The sequence below is a fragment of the Antechinus flavipes genome, chromosome 2, assembly GCF_016432865.1.
Source record: "Antechinus flavipes isolate AdamAnt ecotype Samford, QLD, Australia chromosome 2, AdamAnt_v2, whole genome shotgun sequence".
NCBI classification, from domain to species: Eukaryota; Metazoa; Chordata; class Mammalia; order Dasyuromorphia; family Dasyuridae; genus Antechinus; species Antechinus flavipes.
Window position 1 is genome coordinate 259,001,630 of NC_067399.1, and position 22,999 is coordinate 259,024,628.

The window sequence follows — 22,999 nt, forward strand, 5'->3', positions numbered from 1 at the left end:
GAGTTATGTAGAGAAAGCCAAAACCAAAAGAAGAGCTGGAACCTGGGGACGTAGAATATCAAACCCAGGTTCCTTTGCCTTCCGCCTTGCCAGTGGCATAAGGACAGGTAGAAGTCAGGCTTTGTATGGGTCATGTGTCCCTGAGTGCAGTTGTGGTCATGGTTAAATGTATCTGTCCCCTGGCTTCTCCAGGATGGGGAAAGGGATCAGTGTCATCAAACAGATGACCTGTCAGGGATGGTCCAGTTTCCAGGTAAGAGGAGGCACTGAAACCAAGAAAGTGTGATCTTCTTGCTGGAAGGGCTCGGGGGTAGACAGCTTGGTCCCTTAGGGGTGTCTGGCCTGGAGGACCACGTCAGAAATGTGGTGTCCTCACCAGGGAGTGGGGGGCAGATTAGCTCCCGGGTAAACATTAATGGGGTGGTGCTTATAGTGGGTCATGTGTGAGCAAAGCTGGATCTTTGACCTGAAGCTGCTCCCGTGGGTTCAAGGCACTACCAGGCTCTTATACAGCCTCCTAATCACTTCTCAGAGGGTGCCTTGGGGCCAAGAGGCTGCTCAGGTAGGAGCCTTAGGGAGTAGGACTTGGGGCTTGGCTGGGGCAGCAGGTGGATGTATTAGAGAGGGTGGGATGGCATTCTCTCACGGGATACCAGGGTTTATCCTTTCATCCCTAGCTACCCTAGTAGTTAATGGCAGGAAAGAACTACAAGGGAGAAGAAAAGTGGCCAAAAAGGAGAGGAGAGCAGGACACATGCACCTCCATCTCTTCTCATATCACCTGAAAACGAGGAGAGTGACAGAGGGGGTATACCCCCCTCTTGCCTTGTAAAATCTCAGAATCAGGCAAGAGGGAGCTGCTGACTGTGACACGACATGACATGATGTCTGTGCTTGTGGGTGAATTGTGAGGAGGAAATGGGAGGAGGACCTGGGTTGTGATGGGCTTAAATATCCAGGGGAGGTGGAAACATGTGGAGGCAACCTGGTCCACTGTAAAAGAACACTGGATGTGAGGTTGGAAGACCTGCGATTGAATCCCACTTCTAATACTTACGACTTGTGTGATTTTGGACAAGTCCCTTTTATCTGTAAATGAGAGAATTGGGCTGGGAGGCTTCTGAGGTCCCTTCCAACTCCATATCTCTGATCTTAAGAATCTTCTGGAGGTATGGAGGGAAGCAGTTGCTTCCAAATAAAAGCTAAAAATCAGGCTATGGGAAAGCCAAGGTTAAGATTAAAGATGAACAGTATGGCTTTTGCGGGGCACTAAGTGTGGAGAAATTAGGACCTTGGCTTTCCAACAAATGAGTAGGAGCGCTGATCTCTAGGCTCTTGGTGTCTTCCCCGTATCATTCTCTAGTTCTAACCTATATCTCTTATTGAGCATACGATCCAGGAATTGTAATAGTAAATTGTCACTCTAGTCATTTCAAATGCCAAAGTCTAATCCAAAACCATCTACAGTGTCTTTAATGACACGAGATAGGAAGGGTCACTGAGTTCTCCACTCAGGGCCAGATTCTGATGTTACCTTCCCACTTTGCCCTCCTTGCCCTCTTCTCCACCCTAACCCTTGTCCCAACCCGAAGATAGCTTGATCTGATTGTGTACATCCTGGAAGAATTGGCAGGAACAGTTTAAATAAAGGGACTTCTGGATGGGCCCAGACCTTAGGAGGACAGAGGGACAGATGAGACCATGGGTTACCTGAAGCCTCTGAATTTGCCTCTTGTAATAGAGCATCATCACTTCTACTGTGGGTGCAGATTCTGGCTTGGAAGGATATATTTGTAACAGACAGGTGGGAGAAAAACACAGACCTGAAGCCAAAGAAGTTATCTTCTGTGGAGGTGAGGAGCAGAGACTCAGGATTTCTGGTTCCTTTACATTCCCTGCCAGGGAAAGAAGGAACCTTTCCAACCGTCTGTCATTCTTTTCATTCCCCACAGCCAGCCTGAGACCTGGCCCTACACTGACCCCTGCCCATGTCTCACTCTCAGCCTGGCCACAAGGCCCCGACCACAGTCGCTATCGGCCTTGAGGGACAGAGAACTGGAGATGCAGGTACCAGAAAAGCCTTCTTCCACACCCTCCCCTCTCTCTTTGATTCTCTGTTCTTTACTTCTCTGTTCCTCATCCCCCAACTCCTGAGTCCTGTAACACACCCTGACTCTATCTCAGCTTCTGCCCTGTTTGGTGGCTTCCTTGCCCCATCCTAGAAAGCTGGCCCTTATCCTGGGGTCCAGCTCAGCCATTCATCCTGGCCCTGACGCAGACCCTCCACAGGGATGGAAGAATTCAGAACTCAGGTCCCTGAATGGACCCCAGAATTGGAGGAAGAAGGGGTAGCGGACCCTTGGGCCCTCCCACAGCTGAAAGCATCTGGCCCATCATGGAAAGGTGAATCCTATTCTTGTCTCTGAGGTAGAGAAGATCAGAGCCAGTCAGAGACAAGAATTTAAAAGGAGGCAAAAAAGCATCTGCTGTTGGAGGAAACATCTTATAGTCAAGGAAAAGAACTGCAAATAAATTCTTTGAGTTTTGGTTCTCAAAGAGCCCTTATGATTCCATCCCCATTTAATAAATAGAGAAACTGAGGGTATGGGGAGAGTGATTAAAGTTGTAGAATTGGGGTATGGAATAGGCATGTAGGGATTCAGGTGAGTAGGGGAAACACGAGACAGGGTTTAGGGTTGTGAGGTCAAAACAAGGAATGAAAATAGAAATAAAGGATTAAAATTGGAAAGAGGAATATGGCACAGAGATGCAGGGACTGGTATATGGAAAGGGAATGTTAGGATGAGGGGGATGGATTTGGGATGTAGGAATTAAGTTTATCAAATAAGGGTAAGCATGGAAGCCCTGGGCAAAAGAACAATGTCTACTTTGTTCCCTCAGAGCTGAACTGGAAAGATCGGCTACGCCATGTGGTCATTGGTGTCCTGAAGGGTTTTGCCCTTCTTGGCCTCCTCTACCTCTTCATTTGTTCCCTGGATATTCTCAGCTCTGCCTTCCAGCTACTGAGCAGTGAGTGATGTTGGGCATGACCAGGGGAGGTTTAGGAATCACTAACTTAAACAATTTTTTTTTTCCATTTACAAATAAATTTCCCCTCTTCCTTCCTGCCCCCATCTCACCATTGAAAAGCAAAGGAAAAAGAAACTCTTGTAAAGATGGATAGTCAAATAATACAAATTATTATACTAGCCACATGTAATAGAATATATCTAGTTCTGCATCCTCAGTCTGTAAAGTGGTGGGTAGCATGCTTCATTGTGGGTTTTCTGCAATCATGGCTGATCACTGGGTGCATCAGATTATTTTCAGAAGTCTTTCAAACACTTTTGTACCAGTCCTGAGGTTAGGAAGACTTGAGTTTAAATCTAGTCTCAGTCACTTAACACTTCCTAGCTATGTGACCCTGAGCAAGTCACCTAACCCCAATTGCCTCACATACACAAAAAAAAAAAAAGAAAGAAAAGAAAAGAAAAGAAAAGAAAAGAAAAGAAAAGAAAAGAAAAGAAAAGAAAAAGAAAAAGAAAGAAAGGGGAAAAAAGGGGGAAAAGTTGTTTGCTTTTAGAGTTGCTATTGTGTAAAATGTGCTTATTCTCAATTCACTCTGACAGCTCATACAAGTATTCCCAGGTTCCACTAGTATCATCTCAGGGATTGCTTCTTTATCTCTCTCAGATGCTTTTCTTCTTCCCTTCATCCCTCCTGCCTTTTATCTTAGGCAAAGTAACTGGGGACATCTTCAAGGACAACGTAGTTCTGTCCAACCCTGTGGCTGGACTGGTCATCGGCGTCTTGGTCACTGTCCTGGTGCAGAGTTCCAGTACCTCTTCCTCCATCGTGGTCAGCATGGTGGCCTCAAACTGTGAGTGACTGTGATTTTCTGCTCTGCTCTCGGGCGACTAGGCCTCCAGTTTCACAGAAAAATGGATTTTGTGGGAGGACTGATGGGGGTAGGGGTGGGGAGGAAAAGGTCCTCCCCATATCTACCCCAATCTCAGGGCTGAGAATTCTAGAAGTTGAGCTGGATTTTCTCTTCAGTGCTGACTGTTAAAGCTTCGGTTCCGATCATCATGGGAGTCAATGTGGGCACATCTATCACCAGCACCTTAGTCTCCATGGCCCAATCGGGTGCCAGAGATGAATTCCGGAGGTGATTAGGGGGAAAGGCTGGAGAGGGGGAAGGTGGGAAGTCCAGGGGTTAAGGAGGGAGACACTGGGGAGGGTCCTTGGGTCTTCCCAGGGCCTGGGAGGGAGGTCTATGGTGGAGAATATTTTTACATCGTATCGTGTGAACTTGGTATTGCAGAGCCTTTGGTGGCTCTGCTGTCCATGGCATTTTTAATTGGATGACAGTTCTGGTGCTGTTGCCCCTGGAAGTTGCAGCCAGAGCTCTGGAGAAACTCAGTGGCCTGGTGGTGGGAGCCTTTACGCTCAGCCCTGGGCAACGGGCACCCGACATCCTGAAGGTGCTAACCCAGCCCCTCACCCATCTCATTGTGCAGGTACCTTCCAGGAGAATGGAGGGAGAGAGGGATCAGAATCTTAGGGTTATTGGGTTTCTCTTTGAGGCTTAATTCATTTATTAATTGAATAGCTTCTGTTTCATTTTTCTATGACATCCTAAGAAAGTTTTAATAAAAGTAACTTAGCTCAATGGGCCTAAAATCAACATTGGTAAAGTATCTTGCTTTTCAAAGAGAGAGAGATTTGGAATTAGGATTTATTAAGTCATTGTCTGGATCACAGAAGAACTAGAGAAGTTCTTGCATTAATTTCGGCTTCAATGACATAGCTCTGCATTGGTTATCTTCTTCATCTGAAGTCAACTTCTGAGTCGCTATTGATTCATCTTTGTTCTCCTGTCTGCTAACTGTGGGGAGCCCCCAAAGAACATTCTGTTCTTGACCTTTTTCCTCTTCTTTCTATATTTTATTCCTTAATGATTTAATCTCTTTCCATGGCTCCAATTTTCAACTGTGCACATGACTATCAAATCTATATAATCAGCATTATAACATTTGTGAAAGTGAAAGCATGTCATGCTTCATGTCTATATCTTTATTATCCAGCACAGTACCTTGTAAGTAAACCTGTAAGAAGTGTTTCTTGAGCTGATTTGTTCATCTAGCTCTGATTTCTTCCCTGAGCTCCAGACCTATGACTTCAGCTGCCTAGAAGTACTACCAGATCCTCAAAGTAAACATGTCCCAAACTGAACTCATCATCTTCTCAAACCCATTCCTTCCCCTAGTGTCTCTCTGCTCCTGTTGAGGGTACTTCCATGCTCCTAGCCAGCCAGATTTTACATCTCAGAGTTGACTTTAATTCTTCCCTCTCTTCTACTTCTCACAACCAATATATTCCCAAGTCCCATTGACTTGGAATAGAGCACAATATCTTTTCCATCCATTTCCTTCCCTTCTCTTTACTTCCACTAACTCTTTTTTACTGCACCATTACCCCTGTCTTGCGTTACTGTCATAGCCTTCCAAGTGGTCACTCTCAGCTTCCAAATTGTTTGCTTCCTTCTTCACACAGCTGACTAAAGAATCTCCTTAATGTATCACAAATGACCTTATTTCTCCTCTATGACTTTTCCTGTTGCCTACAGGATCAAATACAATCTTCTTAGCTTTGGCATTTAAATCCCTTCACAAAATGGTTGCACTCTTATCTTTCTAATTTTATTTCTGTAACCAGTAGTCTAGAAGACCATAAGCTCTTGGCTTACACAACCAGATTCAGGCTTAGAGGAATCCCTAAAAGGGTCATAGTGTCCTTTGGCTGATATCACCATCCTGAATTTATTTGGGGAAGTCTCTAAATGTAGTTCCTTCCTAGGTTTATTTGGAGCAACTAGGTGGCACAGGGGATAGAACACTAGGCTTGAAATCAGGATCTTTCTGAGTTCAAATCTGGTCTCAGATACTTACTGAGCTGTGTGACTCTAAGCAAGTCACTTATCCCTGTTTGTATCAGTTTCCTCATCTGTAAAATGAGCTGGAGAAGAAAATGACAAACTATTCCAGTATCTTTATGAAGAAAATCCCAAATGGGATCATGAAGAGTAATGCACAATTGAAATGACTCAACAAGAACAAAAAAGGTTTGTTTGATTCTTATTTGTAGGTAGACTACTAGCATGATGCTTGTCCAAAATTGTGTTACATCAGTTCATCTTAAGGGATGTCTCCTGCTTCATGCTAATTAGTAGGCTTTCATCAACCATCTCCATTGAGAGATGTGGCTTTCTATGTCCTCTCCATCTTTTGTCCTCAGCACAAGTCAGTAGGTAGACATGGCTCTCATCCAAATGCTGCCAGGTCATCGAGTTCACTTTTATAGACCAACCCAAAGGTTATTTCTGCTCAAGAGAGTATATGCTCAAGAGAGTGTATACAAGAGGGTGCATGGGATGCTAAATTTGAGTCAAGAAGCCTTGGGTTCATTTCTGACATTTACTAGCCATGTGACCATGGAGAACTTAATTAATTTCTCTAAAGCTCAGTTTCTTTATCTGTAAAATGAAGCCATTGGACTTACTGATTTCCAAGGTTCCTTCCAGCTCTAAGTTTATGGCATAATCTTGAGGCTGTCCCAGACACTGAAACCCATCCCTTAGAAGGCATGTAGGACTGGCTCCAAACCAACCCAATTTATTTTGGAGGCTAACCCAAAATCACTAAGACTGAATCAGGTATTGTCTTTTTTTTTCTTTTAAGGTGCCTTACCTCTATGGAGAGAGGATATTGTTATTCTTCTTGTTCAGTTATTTCTGTTATATCGACTCTTCATGACCCCATTTTGGGGTCTTCTTGGTAAAGATACTGTAAAGAAAGAGAATTTACTTCTCCAAGTCATTTTGACAGATGAAGAAACTGGAGCACAGACAATTAAAAATTTGAAACAGAGCTCCTCTAGTTGATTAGTGAGCCTTCCTGATCAGTCTTACATTTTATATATTCATATATTCTACATTCCAACAAATGAGACCATTAAATATATTCCCTAATCTTTTCCTAGAGTTTTCTGTCTCTGTGAATTTAATAAGGTTCCCCACCTTTTCCAGCTCTCTCTGACATGATCTGGTTTCTCAACTTCATCTGTCAAAATCCCTTATTTCTTTGAATATTCATCTTAAATGTACCTTCTCCATGAAGTCTTCACTCATTCCCTTGATGAAAGTGGTCTTTTCTAACTCAAATTTACTTAGACTACTTTGTCTGAATCTCTTTCTTGAACTTACCACATTCTCACTAATCTCATATTTATATGTATTGTATTGTAAGTTCCTTGGGAGCAGGAGCTATCATTTTTCATATTTGCTTTCCTATTGCAGAACACAATTATGGTTATAGCCATGAAAGCTTTCCCCTTCTTCCTTTCCTTTGAACTCTTTAAATAAAGTGGACAATACTTGGCCAACTATGCTAGTTATCTTTCTCAAGGTTTCCAGTGGCTAGCAGGGGGCAAGTCTGGGTAATCATGGGGGACCCGTGTGTGTGTGTGTGTGTGTGTGTGTGTGTGTGTGTGTGTGTGTGAATAAAGGGAAGGGGGGAAGGAAGAGAAAAGATGGGAAGGGGAAGTTACCCAGGAGGTGGTTGATGCCAGAGATAGGATTAAGGCTGATGCTAGCCTATAACTGAGCTTTCCCTTATTCACTGTTCTGGCCTGGTCTTCCACAGTTGGACCCTAAAGTTATCTCAGAAAGTGCCACAGGAAATGTGACCAACAGCATCATCAAGCGATGGTGTGTCACCAGGGACGAGGTGGTAAGGATACATCCCAGGTCACAAACAGACCCCTATCTCCCATATATCATAGATCAAAGAGAATCCACTTCCCTCAAGGTTCCTCTAAACCAAGGTCCTTACCTTGAGGTTCGTGAACCCCTAGATTTCAGGTGGTCCATAAACTTGAATGAGAAAAAAATTGCATCTTCTTTTTCATTCATCTCTAATTGAAAATTTCATTTTTCTTTCAATTTAAAAATGCCATTTTGAGGGGAAAAAATTTAACCAGATTGCCACAGTTCATCCTGGCTCTGACCCTGGACCCCTCCTAATATAGCTCTTGCTAACTTGACCCTCTGACTCCAGAACTCTCCTGAGATGCCACCTTATGTACCCTTACTCTCCCAGTATTGCCCCCTGACATTCCTAATCCAAGCCTATGATTTCTAAGCCCTTTTGTGACCCCTGACTCTAACCCAGAATGTGGAGACCATACCAGTGAAGAACATGAGTGAATGCATCATGCAGTCCTGCTTCCCTTGTGGAGTCCAGCTTTGCCTAGAGAAGAACATCACAAGCACGGTCTACGTGGAACGCTGTAAGAGATGTTCCTCTCTAAACTTCTCCTCGACACCTCCCTGCTGGCCTGTTCCTTCATCCCCAGCCCAATCCTTGTGACCATCTCTTTAGGTCACCACATTTTTGTGGGATCGTCCCTCACTGACCTGGCCATTGGCTTCATCCTCCTGGCTGGCTCTCTACTTGTCCTCTGCAGTGGCCTGGTCCTCATCGTTCGCCTCCTCAATTCCGTCCTTCAGGGTCAGATTGCCCAGGTCATTCGAAAGGTCATCAATGCTGGTGAGGGGGAACTGGGATTGGAGGGGAGGGCAGTTGGGCAGGTACTGTCCAGGAGGAGAACACAAGGGGGAAAGATGAGGTTTGGAGGAAGTTTAGGAAGCGTGATATATTGGCAAGAATATAGGACTTTCTGAGTCAGGAGATGTGGAAGCTCTCTGCCACCAAATCTATTCTGTGAAGTTGGGAAAGTTACTTGACTTCTCTGAGACTCATCTGTAAAATGATGATGATAATAATTAAACTATCTGTATTGAAGGATTTTGGTGAGAACCAAAAATAATAATGTAAAAAACATCATAAACCCAAGGAACAATGTCAGAAATTATTAATATCATTATTGCTACTAATATCAGGAATTTTTGTTACTAATTTTATAAAAGTGGGTATTCTCTGAGGCTCATTTAGCATCGTTTACAAAATGAGGAAAATACTAGTTACACTAATTATCTTACAGGACTACTTTTAGGAAAGAGCTTTATAAACTGTAAAGTGCTATATAAATTGCAAATTCTTTTAATTTTTTTATAATCACTATGGTATATTCTTCCTCTTGATCCCTGCAGAATTCCCTTTCCCCTTTGGATGGCTCAGCGGCTACTTGGCCATTGTGGTTGGTGCTGTTATGACCTTCGTGGTCCAGAGTAGCAGCGTATTCACTGCTGCTATCATTCCCCTGATAGGTAAGAGAAGATGTCTCACTGTGACAGTGATGGCATTTGGGATGGACTGGGAGAGACATGTGAGATGCTGGCTCAATTCAATTTAGTTTAGCTCATTATACACTTACTAAATGCCTATTATTTATAAGACACTGTACTAGATGCTAAGGGTAGGAAGACAAAAAAGTCAGCTTCTGCCCTCAAGAGCTTACTTTCTATTAAGGAATTACAACACTGTTACAGATTTAAAAATTCAAGAAATTTGGTGGAGCACTAACAAATAGAAGTGAGTAGGTGAAAAGGCAGGGAAGTCATCAGCATAGGTTTTATCTGGGAACTGAGTTGAACCTTGAAGGGAAATAAGGGTTCAAATCCTTTGCTAAAGGGGTGAGGAAGGAAGGTGATATAAGGAACTTGAGGAAAGAAAATGTGGTTTTCAATAACCATGGAGGGGGTAACAGAGAATTAATAAATGAAGAATAAAAAGGTTGTCATATTGTAGTGAAAACTCAGATGTGATTGGGTAATATATATTTCTAGTCAACTCAGTACTTTTTGTGACCTTCTGTGATTTCTCTTTGTGATTTTCTCCAGTACATTATGAATAGGAAGAGAAAGATAAACCCAGGTATGGGATTTGGCAAGGTATAAATGTCAATAGAACAAGAGCATTAAGAATGGGTCCAAGTCTGGGACAGCTAGATAGCACAGTGAATAGAGCACCAGCCCTGGAGTCAGGAGGACCTGAGTTCAAATCCTGCCTCAGACACTTAACACTTCTTGGCTGTGTGACCTTGGACAAGTCATTTAACCCCAATTACCTCAGCAAAAAAAACAAACAAAAAAAGAATGGGTCCAAGTCAATGAAGAAAGGAAAGAGAAAGCAATCCAGGAGTTTTGATTTAACAGACAATGAGCGATAAAGAAACTGAAGGATGTAGTGAGAGTGAAGAATGGATGCAGAAGGAGGCAAAGGTAGGTAGAAAAAGATGGGAGATCATGATCAGAGAGGAATCTCAAGATTTCAAGATCATGGAAAAAGCACAATAAGGGGTATTGAATAAATGATTCTTGTTATTGAATTGAATGGCTAAAATTTGTTCCTCCCTGTAGGTGATTAAGGTAGAATGAAGATAAGGTAGAATGGAAACTGAGAGAATTAATGATCTGGGATGCCAGGATATTTAAAGCGACATTAGGATTTATATTGAAATCTCTAGTTATGAGGACAGACATTGGAGTAGAAAGAAAGACTGATCCAGGTACTGAAGTCCTTGAGAAAGTAAGGTGAATGACCCAGAGATTGATTGATGGGTGACTGTGACCAGGTTCTGGGCAAAGTGATATAAATAAGAATCAAAACATTAAAAGGAGAAAATGTAGCTGAGTGATGATGTGAAAGAAATAATGACGTCCAGAAGAAATAGTGAGATCAGTGAGATGTAATAAGTTTTTTTTTTTCTTTTAAGATTAAAATTCCCTCTTTTGTCTGTCTAGGAATACTTGTAAATCTGATTCCTAACACTATCAGTCCAGAAGTTTAACATGCTCAGTTTTTCCCATTGAGCCCCTTTCCCACTCTCAGCCTAATGTCTTTCTGTTCCTGAGATCTCATTAAATTGGTACCAGGCTTAATTAATCCCATTAGTATGGACTTTAGTCCTATTGTAATTTTAGACCTCTTATACTCAAGCAATCAAAAGAATCACATTCCTCACTAATAGGGACTACAGGCCTGCACCATCACACTCAGGTGCAAAGATTACTCTCTTATTGGTGGGAAATTTGAAAAAAGACAACCTAATATTGGAAAGGGTGACCAGGGAAACAATGATTTAGAAAGGGCCCAAGTTGGAGGCAATGTAAGAGGAACATGTATAGAATAAAGTGATAAAGCAAGAGTTCTAGATAGCACAATGTAAAGTGAGCACTCCAAAAATATGGTATTATCTTGTAAGACTAGCTTCATGAGTGAGGAAAGTTATGAAAAGGTTTGGGCTGTGTATGTGTATATTTTGCTATAGTGGGAAAAAATCAAATAAGAGATAGATTTCTTGCTTGGGTGAATGGGGTGAAATCAATGATAGAGAAAACAGAGCTACTTAATTATTTTGTTTCTGTATTCTCTTCCAAGAAAAATAATGATCTTTGGACAGGAAAAATGATGAGTAGGTGATGCCCCTGATAAGTAGGGAGATAGCAAGCTTACCTACTGCCCTTGATGTGTTTCAGTCACTTGGTTTTGATGAGTAATAATCTGGAAAGAATAAGATATGGAGAGAGTGAAAGCTATCATTGAAGTAGGGAAGGCCAAGGGTCATCCTGATTTTCAAAGAAAGGAAAGAGGAGGGATTCTACAAACTATTGGCAATTGGCATGACTTAAATTCCAGGCAAAATTATAGAATACATTTTAAAAGGGAAAAACCTAGAAAAGGAAGCAACGATCACAGAAAGCATGGTTTTATCATGAACAGGTTTTGCCAAGCTATAAACTAATTTCCTTTATGGCAGAATTAGGAGAATTACCTCAGTTTTAGCAAAGTATTTGAAAAAGTGTCTCATAATATTTTTTTGTGGAAAAGATTGAGATTCACAATTGGGATTCTTAACTTTTTTTATATCATAGACCCTTTTGGCAGTCTGGTAAAACCTATAGATTCTTTCCTACAATAATGTTTTGAAATGCATAAAATAAAATATTTAAGATTATGGAAGTAAGTAATTAATCTTATCTACAATTTTTTTTTATGTTTATTTTCTTTCCTGAGACAATTGGGGTTAAGTGATTTGCCTAGAGTCACACAGATAGGAAGTATTAAGTGTCTAAGGTCACATTTGAACTCAGGTCCTCCTGACTTCAGTACAATTATTTAAAAAAATTTTTTTTCAGTTCATAGGCTTCAGGTTAAGAATCCTGGAGATAAAAAGTACAGTCTATTGGATCCAGAATTGGTTGAATGACTAGATCCAAAGAGATTCCATCAATGTGGGGAAGATATCTAGTGGAGGGTCCTCAGTGCCTAGAATTTGCTGTAGAATGTTCTCTCTTTTTTCTCTGATGATTAGCTTTGTATTTTCAGAGTATATCATTTGGGGTTGCAATTTTGGATCCTTTGCTTTTTGAATGTTTCCAATGGTGTCAGACTTAAAATAAAAACAGATCCCTTAAAATTACATATTGACTTAGAAAACCACAAATAACATTATTATTATGTATAGTATTTTTATTTATTTTGTTAAACATTTTCCAATTATTTTAATTTGGTTGGACTGGGCTTTGGAGTTTTGTTGGCCTACAGGCTGAAAGTTTGACACTTCTCTGCTAAACTATTTCTTCCAAGTATTTCTAGAGGATATACAATAACTTCGAATTATTTGAACTTCCTGTCCTTTATATTTGAAGGTCTTTATCTTGGTCATTATAGAATTTATTTGTCATTAGAATTGTTCCATTTGACCAATATAGGATTTGGTTAGTTTGGTTTTCTGGAGACAATTTGTCTTTTAATTGGTGCTTTGTTTTCTGTATTTTCTTTTGGATAATTTTTTTTGCATTATTTCCTTTATGATAATGTTCAGTCTTTTTTATTTGTCATATTCTTTTGGGAGACCTATGATCCTTTAGTTGTTTCTGCGTATTCTGTCTTCAAGGTCAATAACTTTGGCTTTGTGTAGAGATCATGTATTCTTTTAATGTGGTTGTCTTCTCTTCTCTTTTGCCAGATTTTTCTCCATTTCAGTATTCCTTCATCCCAAATTTGTTAGATCTTTTTTGCTTCCTTGAAGAACTTTTCTGTTGTGAAATTGAGTATTTTATTGTTTGCATTGAAAGCTAAAACTTCTAGCATATATTAATGCCTAATTTCTTCTCTAATAGATTTTATTTCTCTTTTTGAAAAATTCTGGAGTTTCTTGTTTTGGTTCCACAGAAGCAGCTATATTGTGCAATAGATAGAGCACTGAGCTTAGAGTCAGAAGACCTGAGTTCCAAATTTGTCTCAAATTCTTACTATCTATCTGTAGGATCCTGGGAAGGTCACTAATTTGCTATCTGCCTCAGTTTTCTCATCTCTGAAATTGAGATAATTTGCTCTTGCCTCCTAGAATTGTCAGGATAAAATGAAGCAATAATTTTAAAGTACTTTACAAACCTTAAAAAACTATATAAAAGCTAACTTTTATTAGTTAACTATCATTTGTCTTACAATATTTAGAGAAGTCTGTAATGTCTTTGAGGGTTTAAGTCTTCATATTTCCTTCTAGTTTTAGATTCCTTTCTATTAGGTTTTCTTCTTAAAATCTTTGTTATTTTAGCCTTTCTTTTTATATTTCCCTGCCATCTATGTTCTTATTCTTCTCCCTTTCCTGGAGGTTACATTTCTGGGGCTGAATTACAAAACAGTCTTGGTATCCTTTCACATAGGGTGAACTTAGATTTCACTGGCTTGGTCTCTGCCTTAGAGAGCCTTATGGTCCTGAGTTCCTTACTTGGCCCATCTCTTTGTTGGCCAAGCTGAATCAACACCTTCCATTTTCAGCAGGTACAGAGGAAGCACTTAGAAAGTAGTGCTCTTTCCCTCTTTCCCTTACCTCCTCCTCCTGTATTGGGAGAGAATGGGATTTGAGGTGGTTGGAGTTGGGCAGGAGGATGAGATGTACCAGAAGTCTGCAGTAAAAGGGGATTCTGAAATAGGCTGCAGATCCAAGCCTGTGGATCAGGTCAGTTTGTCTGCCCTTGCTGGAAGGGCAGAGGTTTGGCTTTAAAGGTGAACATTTCCAATGCTCATACATAGGGATTTTTTTTTATCATGTCAAGGTTTTCTCTTTTTTGTCATGTGGGTCTAGTTGTAACTTCTGTATACCTGATGCATAATTACTTTTTTTTTTTTTTTTGAGAATGAGTGGAGACTGAAGAAAATGTTCAGTTTTGCTATCCTTTTGGTTTCATGACCAGAAAGTTGTACCTTTGCTTTTTTTTTTTTTTAAACATTTTCCCAATTATTTGGATAAAGAAATGGATGGCCTGTTCAATCACATTTACAGAGGGTTCTTCAAGTTGAGAAGAATGGCTAACACATTGAATGAAAACGTCAGGGTCCAAAAAATCCTGACAGACAAGAACACTGAATCAAATCTAAAAAGATAAAATTCAAGAGAGGTAAATGTAAAATATTCAGATAGCTAGGTGATACAGGGGATAAAGCTTGAGCTTAGAATCAGGAAAGCTCTCATATTCCAGAGTTCAAACCTAGTCTTGGCTACTTGGCTACTTACTGGCTGTGTAACTCAGAACAAGTCACTTACTCCTATTTGCCTCAGTTTTCCCATCTATAAAATGAGTTGTTTACAGAAGGTACCCCTTGTAAGACAAGGACTTTTGGAGTAGGATTAAAAAAGCATGGGGGAAGCCCATAAATCAGGTGACCTTCCTGGTCCAATTGAATTATGTTCAAAACAAGTTTCTGTCATTTTAAAAATTCTCTTTTCTGTTATAAAACTCACCTCCATAAATCACTTGGGGTCTCTGACATTTGAAGAGCCAGGTGACCTGATTTGGTCTGCAAATGCTAGCTTTGCAAGTTAAATCACAGATGCTTCATTAAAAAAAAAAAAAAAAAAAAGAACTGGGAGTGCTTACCCTGGAGAAAATAAGACTTGGGGGTGGAGGTGGGCACAATAGCTATCTTCAGGTATTTGAGCTGTCATGTGGAAAAGGGATTATTAGACTTGTTCTGCTTGAGTGCAGGCCCCAGAGTTCAAAACTAGGACTCTGTAGAGGAAAAATTAGGCCTGATGTAAGGGAAAATAGTTACCAATAGTTATAATTAGTAAAAAATGGAATAGGCTTGGGACGTTTAGGTGGTGGATAGAACAATGGCCCTGGAGTCAGGAGAACCTGAGTTCAAATACAACCTCAAACAAATGTGTGACCCTGACAAGTCACTTAATCCTGATTGCCTGCAAATTTTTTAAAAAATGAAATGGGTTATTGTAGGAAATAATAGTTTCCCCCTTAATGAAAGTCTTTAAGTAGAGGTACTTCTTTTGAGGTATGTTATAGAAAAAATTTTGTTTACATATAAGTTGAATTAAATGGCCTCTGAGATCTCTTCCAAGTCTAAGATTCTGGGGCAGTAATTCTTAACTATAGCAATAAGTTGAGTAAATGACTGATATTCCCACCAACAAGGATCTTATGATGAAGAAAAGTGGCAGAGAGGAGATTTGGTCCAGAATTTGGTTAGGAAATAGTGTGATGGGGTCCTCAGAACCCTTCTGAGCTCACACTTCCTTTGTCTCATCCCGAGACAGTATGCAGTGATGCACACACAGAGTAGTCTGAATCTTGTGATTGCAGAATTTGAGGGTTGGAATGGACTGCTGTGGTTATGCACAACTAAAGAAAGAGAGCCTTCTACCTCTCAAAGCAGCTGCTGTTTGGAAGCTTTTTTTTTTTTTTTTTTTTTTTTTTAACTTTTCAGGTCTAAATTTGCTTCTTTGTAACATCCACCTACTACATGTGGTTCTGCCCTCTGGGCCAAACAGAGCAAATCCAATAATCCCCTTTCCACATGACAGCCCTTCAAATATTTGAAGACAGCTATCATGTCCTCTCCCATTTCTTCTTTCTCCAAGCTAAACATTTCCAGTTCCTTCCAACAATGCTCAAATGATATGACCTAAACCCTGGTTTACTGAAGTTGTTTTGTACTAGTTTTCTTTCTGTGGACATTATGATTTATCAATATACTTAAACTGTGGCAAATAAAACGTAATACAGTGCTACTTCTGATCAGAGCAGAGACTACCAATTTCTTCTTCTTCTTCTTCTTTCTTCTTTGCCAACTACTTAATGCAGCACAAAATTACATTTTTTTTGTCTGACATTATATTACTGACCTACATTTTGAGCTTGAAGTCCATTAAATTCTCTCTTTTTTTTTTCATTAAATTCTCAAATATCTTTTACTTTTTAAAATACATGCAAAGATAGTTTTAAATATTTACTTTTGTAAAATCTTGTGTTCCAAATTTTTCTTCCTTCCTCTCCCCCTCCTCCCTCCCTTAGACAGCGAGTAATCCAATATAGATTAATATGTGCAAATCTTCTAAACACCAAATATCTTTTAAGCAAACTTCCATCTAACTTAATACTTTCCTCACCTTTTACTTATAGTATATAGGCTTTGAGCTACTTTGCCAAATCACATTTGTTCTAGTTGGTCAGATCCCCAGAGTGAGCCTACCAGAAAGAGAGGTGGTACCTTGTATTCATAGCAAGATGAGGAAAGAAGGCAGATATCAGCAGGAAGCAAGCCGCCACAGCTACTAATAGAGCTGCTACCTCTCTCCCAACCTTGAAGCTTATAGCAGGTATTTTTTTTTTTTTTGCTTTTTTGACATTTGAAAAAGAGTTTATCAATTAATATCCAGACTTTTATAGATATATTCAATTCTGGCTCAGTATCCAACTGAAAGACTTTTTGTTTGTCATCACACACTAAGCAAACAGCAAACATCTAAGCGGATACCTGTGCAAGACAATTAAGTAGTAGGTCCTCCTGATTTTAGGATCATCACTCTACCCATGGCCCCATCTAGCTGCTCTATATATCTGTGCATACTTTGGAACAAGAATGGATGCCTTTGTTACACTTGTAAAAGTAAGCTTACTCCTAGTAAGTCAAACAGAGATATATTTTGTGCTCTAAGAATTTAGTCTTTGGAGCTTACTTATGAAATTTATTTTTTTAAATACTAAAATGTAAGATTTTCCATTTAACCTTATTGAATTTCATCTAATTAGACTAGCCCAATACTCTAGCCTATAAAGAGCTTATTGGATCCTGACACTCTTTATTTATTGTTTTAGCTATGCCACCCATTTTATGTCAAGTATAGTTATTAAACATATCTTTGCTATTCAAATCATTGATTTTAAAAAAATATTAAATAACACAGGACCAAATACAGATTCCTGGGCTGCTACATTGATGTTGACCACAAACAACTACTCATTTAATTGGTTCTCTAATTTGTTCTGAGTCACCTAATTTTATTATTGTCTAGGTCACACCTCTCCACCTCACTCATAAGAAGAGTAGGAGTGAGGTATTTTATTCAAAATTTTAATAAAATCCAAGTAAACTCCAGCTACAGGATTTTTCTCATCTATCCAGTTGGTAATATAAATGGAAATTAGATCAGTCTGACATAGCCTGTTATTGAATAAACTATTCTCTGTATACAGTTACTGTATTCAGTTGTCCCTCTCTTAATATTAGTTCATTATCTGTTTAATGACTTCCTACAGAATTTTCCCCAGACACAATGTCAATCTCATTTGGCTATAGTTTGAAGATCATTTCCTTCTTTTTTTTGAAAATCAGAAAACCACTTGCCTTTCTCCAATCCTATAGTTTTTCTTCTGTTTTCCATGATTTTTCAAGTATTATTGACCTTGGTTCAGCAATCACACTTGTCAGTTCTTTCTGTATCTAAAGATGTTATTCATCTGGACTAGATAACTTAAATGTATCAAGGACAACTAGGTATACTAGATATTAAATCTCCTTACTTATCTTGGATATTAACTCTGTTAGCTATTTTGGTCTATCATTTCCAGTGCAAAGGTTATTTGCCTTGGCAAAGAAATTAGAATTGAGCAACTCTGCTCTCTTGTTAGTTTATCATCCTCCCATCCATTCTTTGATGCGCTTTTATTTCTCAGTGTAGTTTTCTTCAGCTTTTCCCAAATCTAGAGAGTACATTAAACTATACCCACATTTCCTCTCCTCTATCAAATACTCTGAGAGAGTAATCATTTTCTTCATCTCCCTATTGTTCCCACCCCAACAACCAGTTCCTTCCTTCCTGTTAGTAAGAATTGGACCCAGAATAAAATTTCCCCTCATTGATTCTTCCAAATTTTGTTTTTTGAGTTTTTCTGTTTTTGTTTTCCTCCACATTTTGAAGGATGAAATTATCTCTAAAGCAAGTTAAGAAGTTATTAGCTTCTCTGGATTCATCAGGAGAGAGAGATCCAGTAGAAGTCGTCTGGATCATTTAAGTTCCCTGTCACTACTATATTCTACATTTGTGCCAAATTTTTAATCTGTTTCCCAAACTCATTATCTATTTATTCTTCATTTCCAGGTAACCACCAGGTTACAGGCCAGGTGGCCTGTAGTATATACTGCAATGACCAAATTACTTCTGGTTTTCCTGCTATTAAAGGGAAATCACCCAAATACTCTTTATCATGCTTCCTTCCTCTGGAATCTGGATTTCTTCACATACCATTTTGGTATTCAATACTCCCCATCCATCCCACCTTTTATTTATCCTCATTCTTTTTGGATAAATAGTACCTTTCTAGTACCTTAGTCCACACCCTGGTTTCATCATACCTATTCTTAGCAATATCTACAAAGTCAAATTTGCATCTTTACATTAAGACTTCTAGTTTCTTTTTTCCCATCTAAACTTTAGGCCTTTGTGTATAGGCACTAGATGCCTATAGGCATCTAGTTTCAATTTGGTTTAATTATTTTAATTATCAGCTCCTTTCTTGGATTTTGAGTTTTATGGCATCTGGGCAACTGCCATTTTTTTCTTTATTATAGTTTCTCTCTATGATATCTCGCTTGGAGTATTTACATAGATAGCCCTTTCTCTCTGCCATCTTTTTTTGACTTAAAGACCTTTTGATTAGATTTGCAAGTTACCCAGTAAATTTTTTTCTTATCAGTCTTGGTTAGGTGTGCTCCATCACTGCCTGGGAATCTGTCTTCCCAATATTTTAATCAGTGGTCCAGAAATCTTAAGTCCCATTCTCAAATTCCACCTTCCTGGCCAGTTACTCACTTCCCAAATTAACTTTTCTTAACTTTTCTCTTACCTTCAATGACAATAAGAAAGAAAATGCAATGTATATCTCTCTGGGCTTTAGTTTCTTGCTCAAGATTTCATAGTGGTTGGTAATACTTTTTAGATTTCTTTTGGCTGTTTCATTTGTCCCTGTATGAATCACCATAAGCGGAAAATAGTCATCTGTTTTGTTAAGTCTCAGGAGTTTCTCTATTAGACTTTGGATATATGCCCTGGGAAAACAACATATCTGTTTGTTGCTGCCGTTGGGTCCACAAACTGTGGCCTCAGGACCTCTGAGTGGATAATCATCAAATACAGCCACACTTCTTTTTTCCCTCTGACTTTCGTGGGAGATCTCTCACCTGATGGTTTCTGGGATTCTATGATATCATCCTTGAGAGGACATGCAGCTGCTTCCTCCCCAGAGCATCCAGCTCCTTCCTCTTCTGGAAAAACTTCAAATCTATTTTTAAGCTTTAAGCATACAGCTGTCCTTTCTCTTTCTCCTTTGTGAAACATTCCTCTACTCTAACATACAAACAGAAGTTGAATCTTCCTTCTTCCATCTCTGAGCCTTCACACACACCCTCAATTTTTCCCCACTGAAAACATTTCTGTTTTCTTTAGAAATATTTCATTGTCCATAACAGCCTGAAGAGAGGGAGATAGCTTCTTCTCTCAGGAGGGAAAACGGCCTACTTTTGGGATTCAGCTGGGGCAGAAATACAAACACTATTCAATTGATTCAAGTCATTATATATTTTCACCTACTCTTCATTCTGATTAAAATTTTCAGTCTTTTTTTTTGTTTGTTTGCTTGGATTACATGTGGTAACTCCAATTGCCTCAGGGGAAAAAAAGAAAGAAAATAGACTACATGTGGATATTTATATCTCACTTGATTAAAACTTTTATTGCCTGTTATCTCATTTTAATAACTTAACAACCCTATTAAACTTCCTTTCCTTGAAGACTCAACAACAAACACACAGCTAAACCACATCTCCCCTTGTGACTTGAAAAAACTTGTTTCACCCATTTTCCTCATCTGTTAATCCTCTCTTGTCAATTTGCTGAACGTTGGTTGCTCAGATTTATTCAGCTTATCTTTTTCTTACTTTCATGGCTAATACTATCAACTACCTTCTTTTTTTTTTCTCTTGGGTTTCCACCTGTAGGTCATATTCCTCAAATCTCTTTAATAACTCTGGAGGCCCTTGGAGCCTGGACCTGTGAGAGCTCTAGAGGGCCGAAGGATTGTTACTTATCTCAGAGGGTTTAGTGAAACAGGGTTGATCTGGGAACTCTTTTCCATGTGGCAACTAATTAAAAAAAAAAATTCAGTCCCTGGCCCTCAGTGGTTATGGAGTATAAAAATATTGGGTTTTTGGATGATTTAGTGTGGCCTCTAAATACAATTCCCTCAGGAAGACAACTGCACTTTCCTGTATACTGTGAAAAAAGAAGGGAGGGATAGGTGTTGGGCCAGGAGATGTGACATCATGAGGAGCCCCCTTGCTCAGAGACTTGTCTTGAGAGAAGAAAATGTCAGGAGAGGAGGTTTGGTGTCAGGGGTGGCCTTTTCCTGCCGGGTGCCTGCTGGTAATGGAAGTAGAGAAGGAAGGAGGAGACTCCGAAGCCAGAAGTAAAGGCCCTTGTCCTCCAAGTGTGTATATGGGAGCCACAGCCCAGGTGTTTGCGTGCTTTACCAGAAGTGGCAATTCTTAGTCCAGGTGACTCCCACATTCTCCTGCAGGAGTTGGAGTGATCAGCATGGAGCGGGCGTACCCCCTCCTCCTGGGTTCCAACATCGGTACAACGACCACCGCCTTGCTAGCTGCACTAGCCAGCCCTGCTGACCAGCTGCTCAGTGCTGTCCAGGTATTATTAAATTTTTTTGGATTCTGCAGGTGTTTTAATGTGACTGAGCCTAGGTTTGTAGATTCTCCCAAAGCCCTTCCCTAAAAAAAAACCTTTTCCTTTGGTTTACACTCTCTGCTTAGGGGCAGAGTGTGGAATGGAGAAAATACCAATCTCACAGTAAACAGGACAGTATTAAGGAATGCCCTATTCCATATTTGACATAAGCTTTCTCCATTGTATGCAATTTAATCCAAGAAACCCTCCATGTATGTCCTAAATTCTATCCCAACTAATGCTCATTTCTTCTCCTTTTAGTATCTTCCATTTCTCCCTCTTCTCTGGCTTCATAAGAAAAACACTTAATCCAATTACCACTTAGGTTTCTCCCTCTCTTTTGCCACTAAATTTTTCTATTGCACGTGCCAGCAGACCGAGGGGCAGGAATGAGAACGAGGTCCCAGACTTTGCCCGAACTGTCACTGAGTCACCCTTATCCAGAGTTGATTCCAAGCTCACCAACCTCTTATCAAGCCTGATTTGTCCTAGTTTATCATGAATTGATTAAGAAATGATCAGAACACCCTGTCTCATAATCATCAGAAAAAATCCTGGGCAGGGCAGGGGTCCATGAGGAATGCCCTTGATAACCTCTTAGCTGGGATAGATTAAGAATAGGTAGGGCCTCTGTGTAACCCAGTCCCCAGGGGCCCCCTTACCCAAGAAGTCTCTGTACTCTGATCTGTTCTATAAAATGCCCTTTTGCGGCCTGGAGTCCTGGGGCCTTTGTGATATTATGTGAATGCTCTCTTGCCCAGAAATCAGTCCTGGCTGAGTAATACTATTTGTGGGGAATGATCTGGGGATCCTGTTGAGAGGACTCTTTCCACTCTATATTCTAACAAAGATTTCTCCCTAGGTCTCCCTCATCCACCTGTTCTTTAACATAGCTGGCATTTTGCTATGGTACCTAGTGCCTGCCCTCCGCCTGCCCATCCCTCTGGCCAAGAAGTTTGGGAATGTGACTGCCCATTACCGCTGGGTGGCCGGTGTCTACCTGCTCTTCAGCTTCTTCCTGATACCCCTGGCGGTCTTCGGGCTATCCATGGCAGGAACTGTTGTGCTAGCCGCTGTGGGAGGGCCCCTGCTCGGGCTCCTAGCCTTGGTCATCCTTATCAATGTGATGCAGCGGCGTTGCCCCGCCTGGCTCCCCCGCTGCCTCCGGTCCTGGGACTTTCTCCCAATTTGGCTCCACTCGCTTCAGCCCTGGGACCAAGTCATCACAAGCTGCTGCAAGTGCTGTCCCCAGGCCCATGACCCACCTGCGGACACCACAGTCAAGGAAGCCTACTGCTACGAGAATCCTGTTGTCCTGGACACCCACAGGCTGTGAAAATCCAGCTTCTTATTATCCCTGGTCACCGGGCCTGAGAGAAGGGTGAAAGGACATGGAGAAGTGTCAGGCTCACGGGTGTGGGTCCTCTCAGGGAGGGCAACAATTGTGCACAGATTCATACAAAAGACTGGAGAGGTGAGCCCTGGGTAGATCCAGGGAAGGCTTCTAGGACACTGCCGTGTCATATTTACACCCCACATGCTCCCATCTACAGCAAACCTATCCTCAAATTCCCTTTTATTCTTACAGAATAAATGGAGCTCTATATCATACCCTCCTTTGCCCCTCCCCAGGCTTCTGCTTTCCTGAGCCTACTGGCTTCTGGGTTGGGAGGCTGCCTGAGGTGAGAATCACACCTCTAGGCTGCCAGGAGCTGAGTGAGAAAGGGACAAACCTGGCTGATGCTGCCCCTTGCTGGTTAACTAGGGACTTTGCCAGACTGATGTGAGGTGGAGAAGAAACAAATCTGCAATACTTCTGAGACTGGCTGTATGTCATATGTGGCTGATGGGTGATCCTGTTCCCCGAACTACCCAGAGGGGAGTCAGCAGCCAGAGACACAGGCCCATCCTCAGAAATTTTTTGGTCCAAGGGATCCAG

At 40.5% G+C, this 22,999-nt stretch overlaps 1 protein-coding gene and 1 long non-coding RNA gene across 3 annotated transcripts; one reads left to right on the forward strand and one right to left on the reverse strand.

Moving 5' to 3' along the window:
• The first annotated feature begins 121 nt into the window (after positions 1–121).
• SLC34A3 (solute carrier family 34 member 3) lies at positions 122–22,676 on the forward strand. Of its 2 annotated transcripts, XM_051976896.1 has the most exons (14): positions 122–562; positions 1,742–1,853; positions 1,953–2,067; positions 2,290–2,403; positions 2,902–3,030; positions 3,737–3,880; positions 4,057–4,168; positions 4,325–4,520; positions 7,704–7,790; positions 8,232–8,349; positions 8,442–8,609; positions 9,173–9,289; positions 20,900–21,024; positions 21,923–22,676. In XM_051976896.1, exons 3-14 carry the CDS (start codon positions 1,989–1,991, stop codon positions 22,394–22,396), a joined length of 1,863 nt encoding a protein of 620 aa, XP_051832856.1. In that variant the 5' UTR covers positions 122–562; positions 1,742–1,853; positions 1,953–1,988; the 3' UTR covers positions 22,397–22,676. The 2 variants fall into 2 exon arrangements, with proteins under 2 accessions (XP_051832856.1, XP_051832855.1); XM_051976895.1 differs by having other exon boundaries at positions 122–1,853.
• LOC127549088 (uncharacterized) lies at positions 8,566–22,158 on the reverse strand. Its single transcript, XR_007950517.1, has 3 exons — positions 22,061–22,158; positions 11,478–11,525; positions 8,566–8,653 (listed from the first exon to the last, which is right to left on the reverse strand). It is a non-coding gene; the product is annotated as an uncharacterized LOC127549088 (long non-coding RNA).
• Positions 22,677–22,999: the final 323 nt, after the last annotated feature.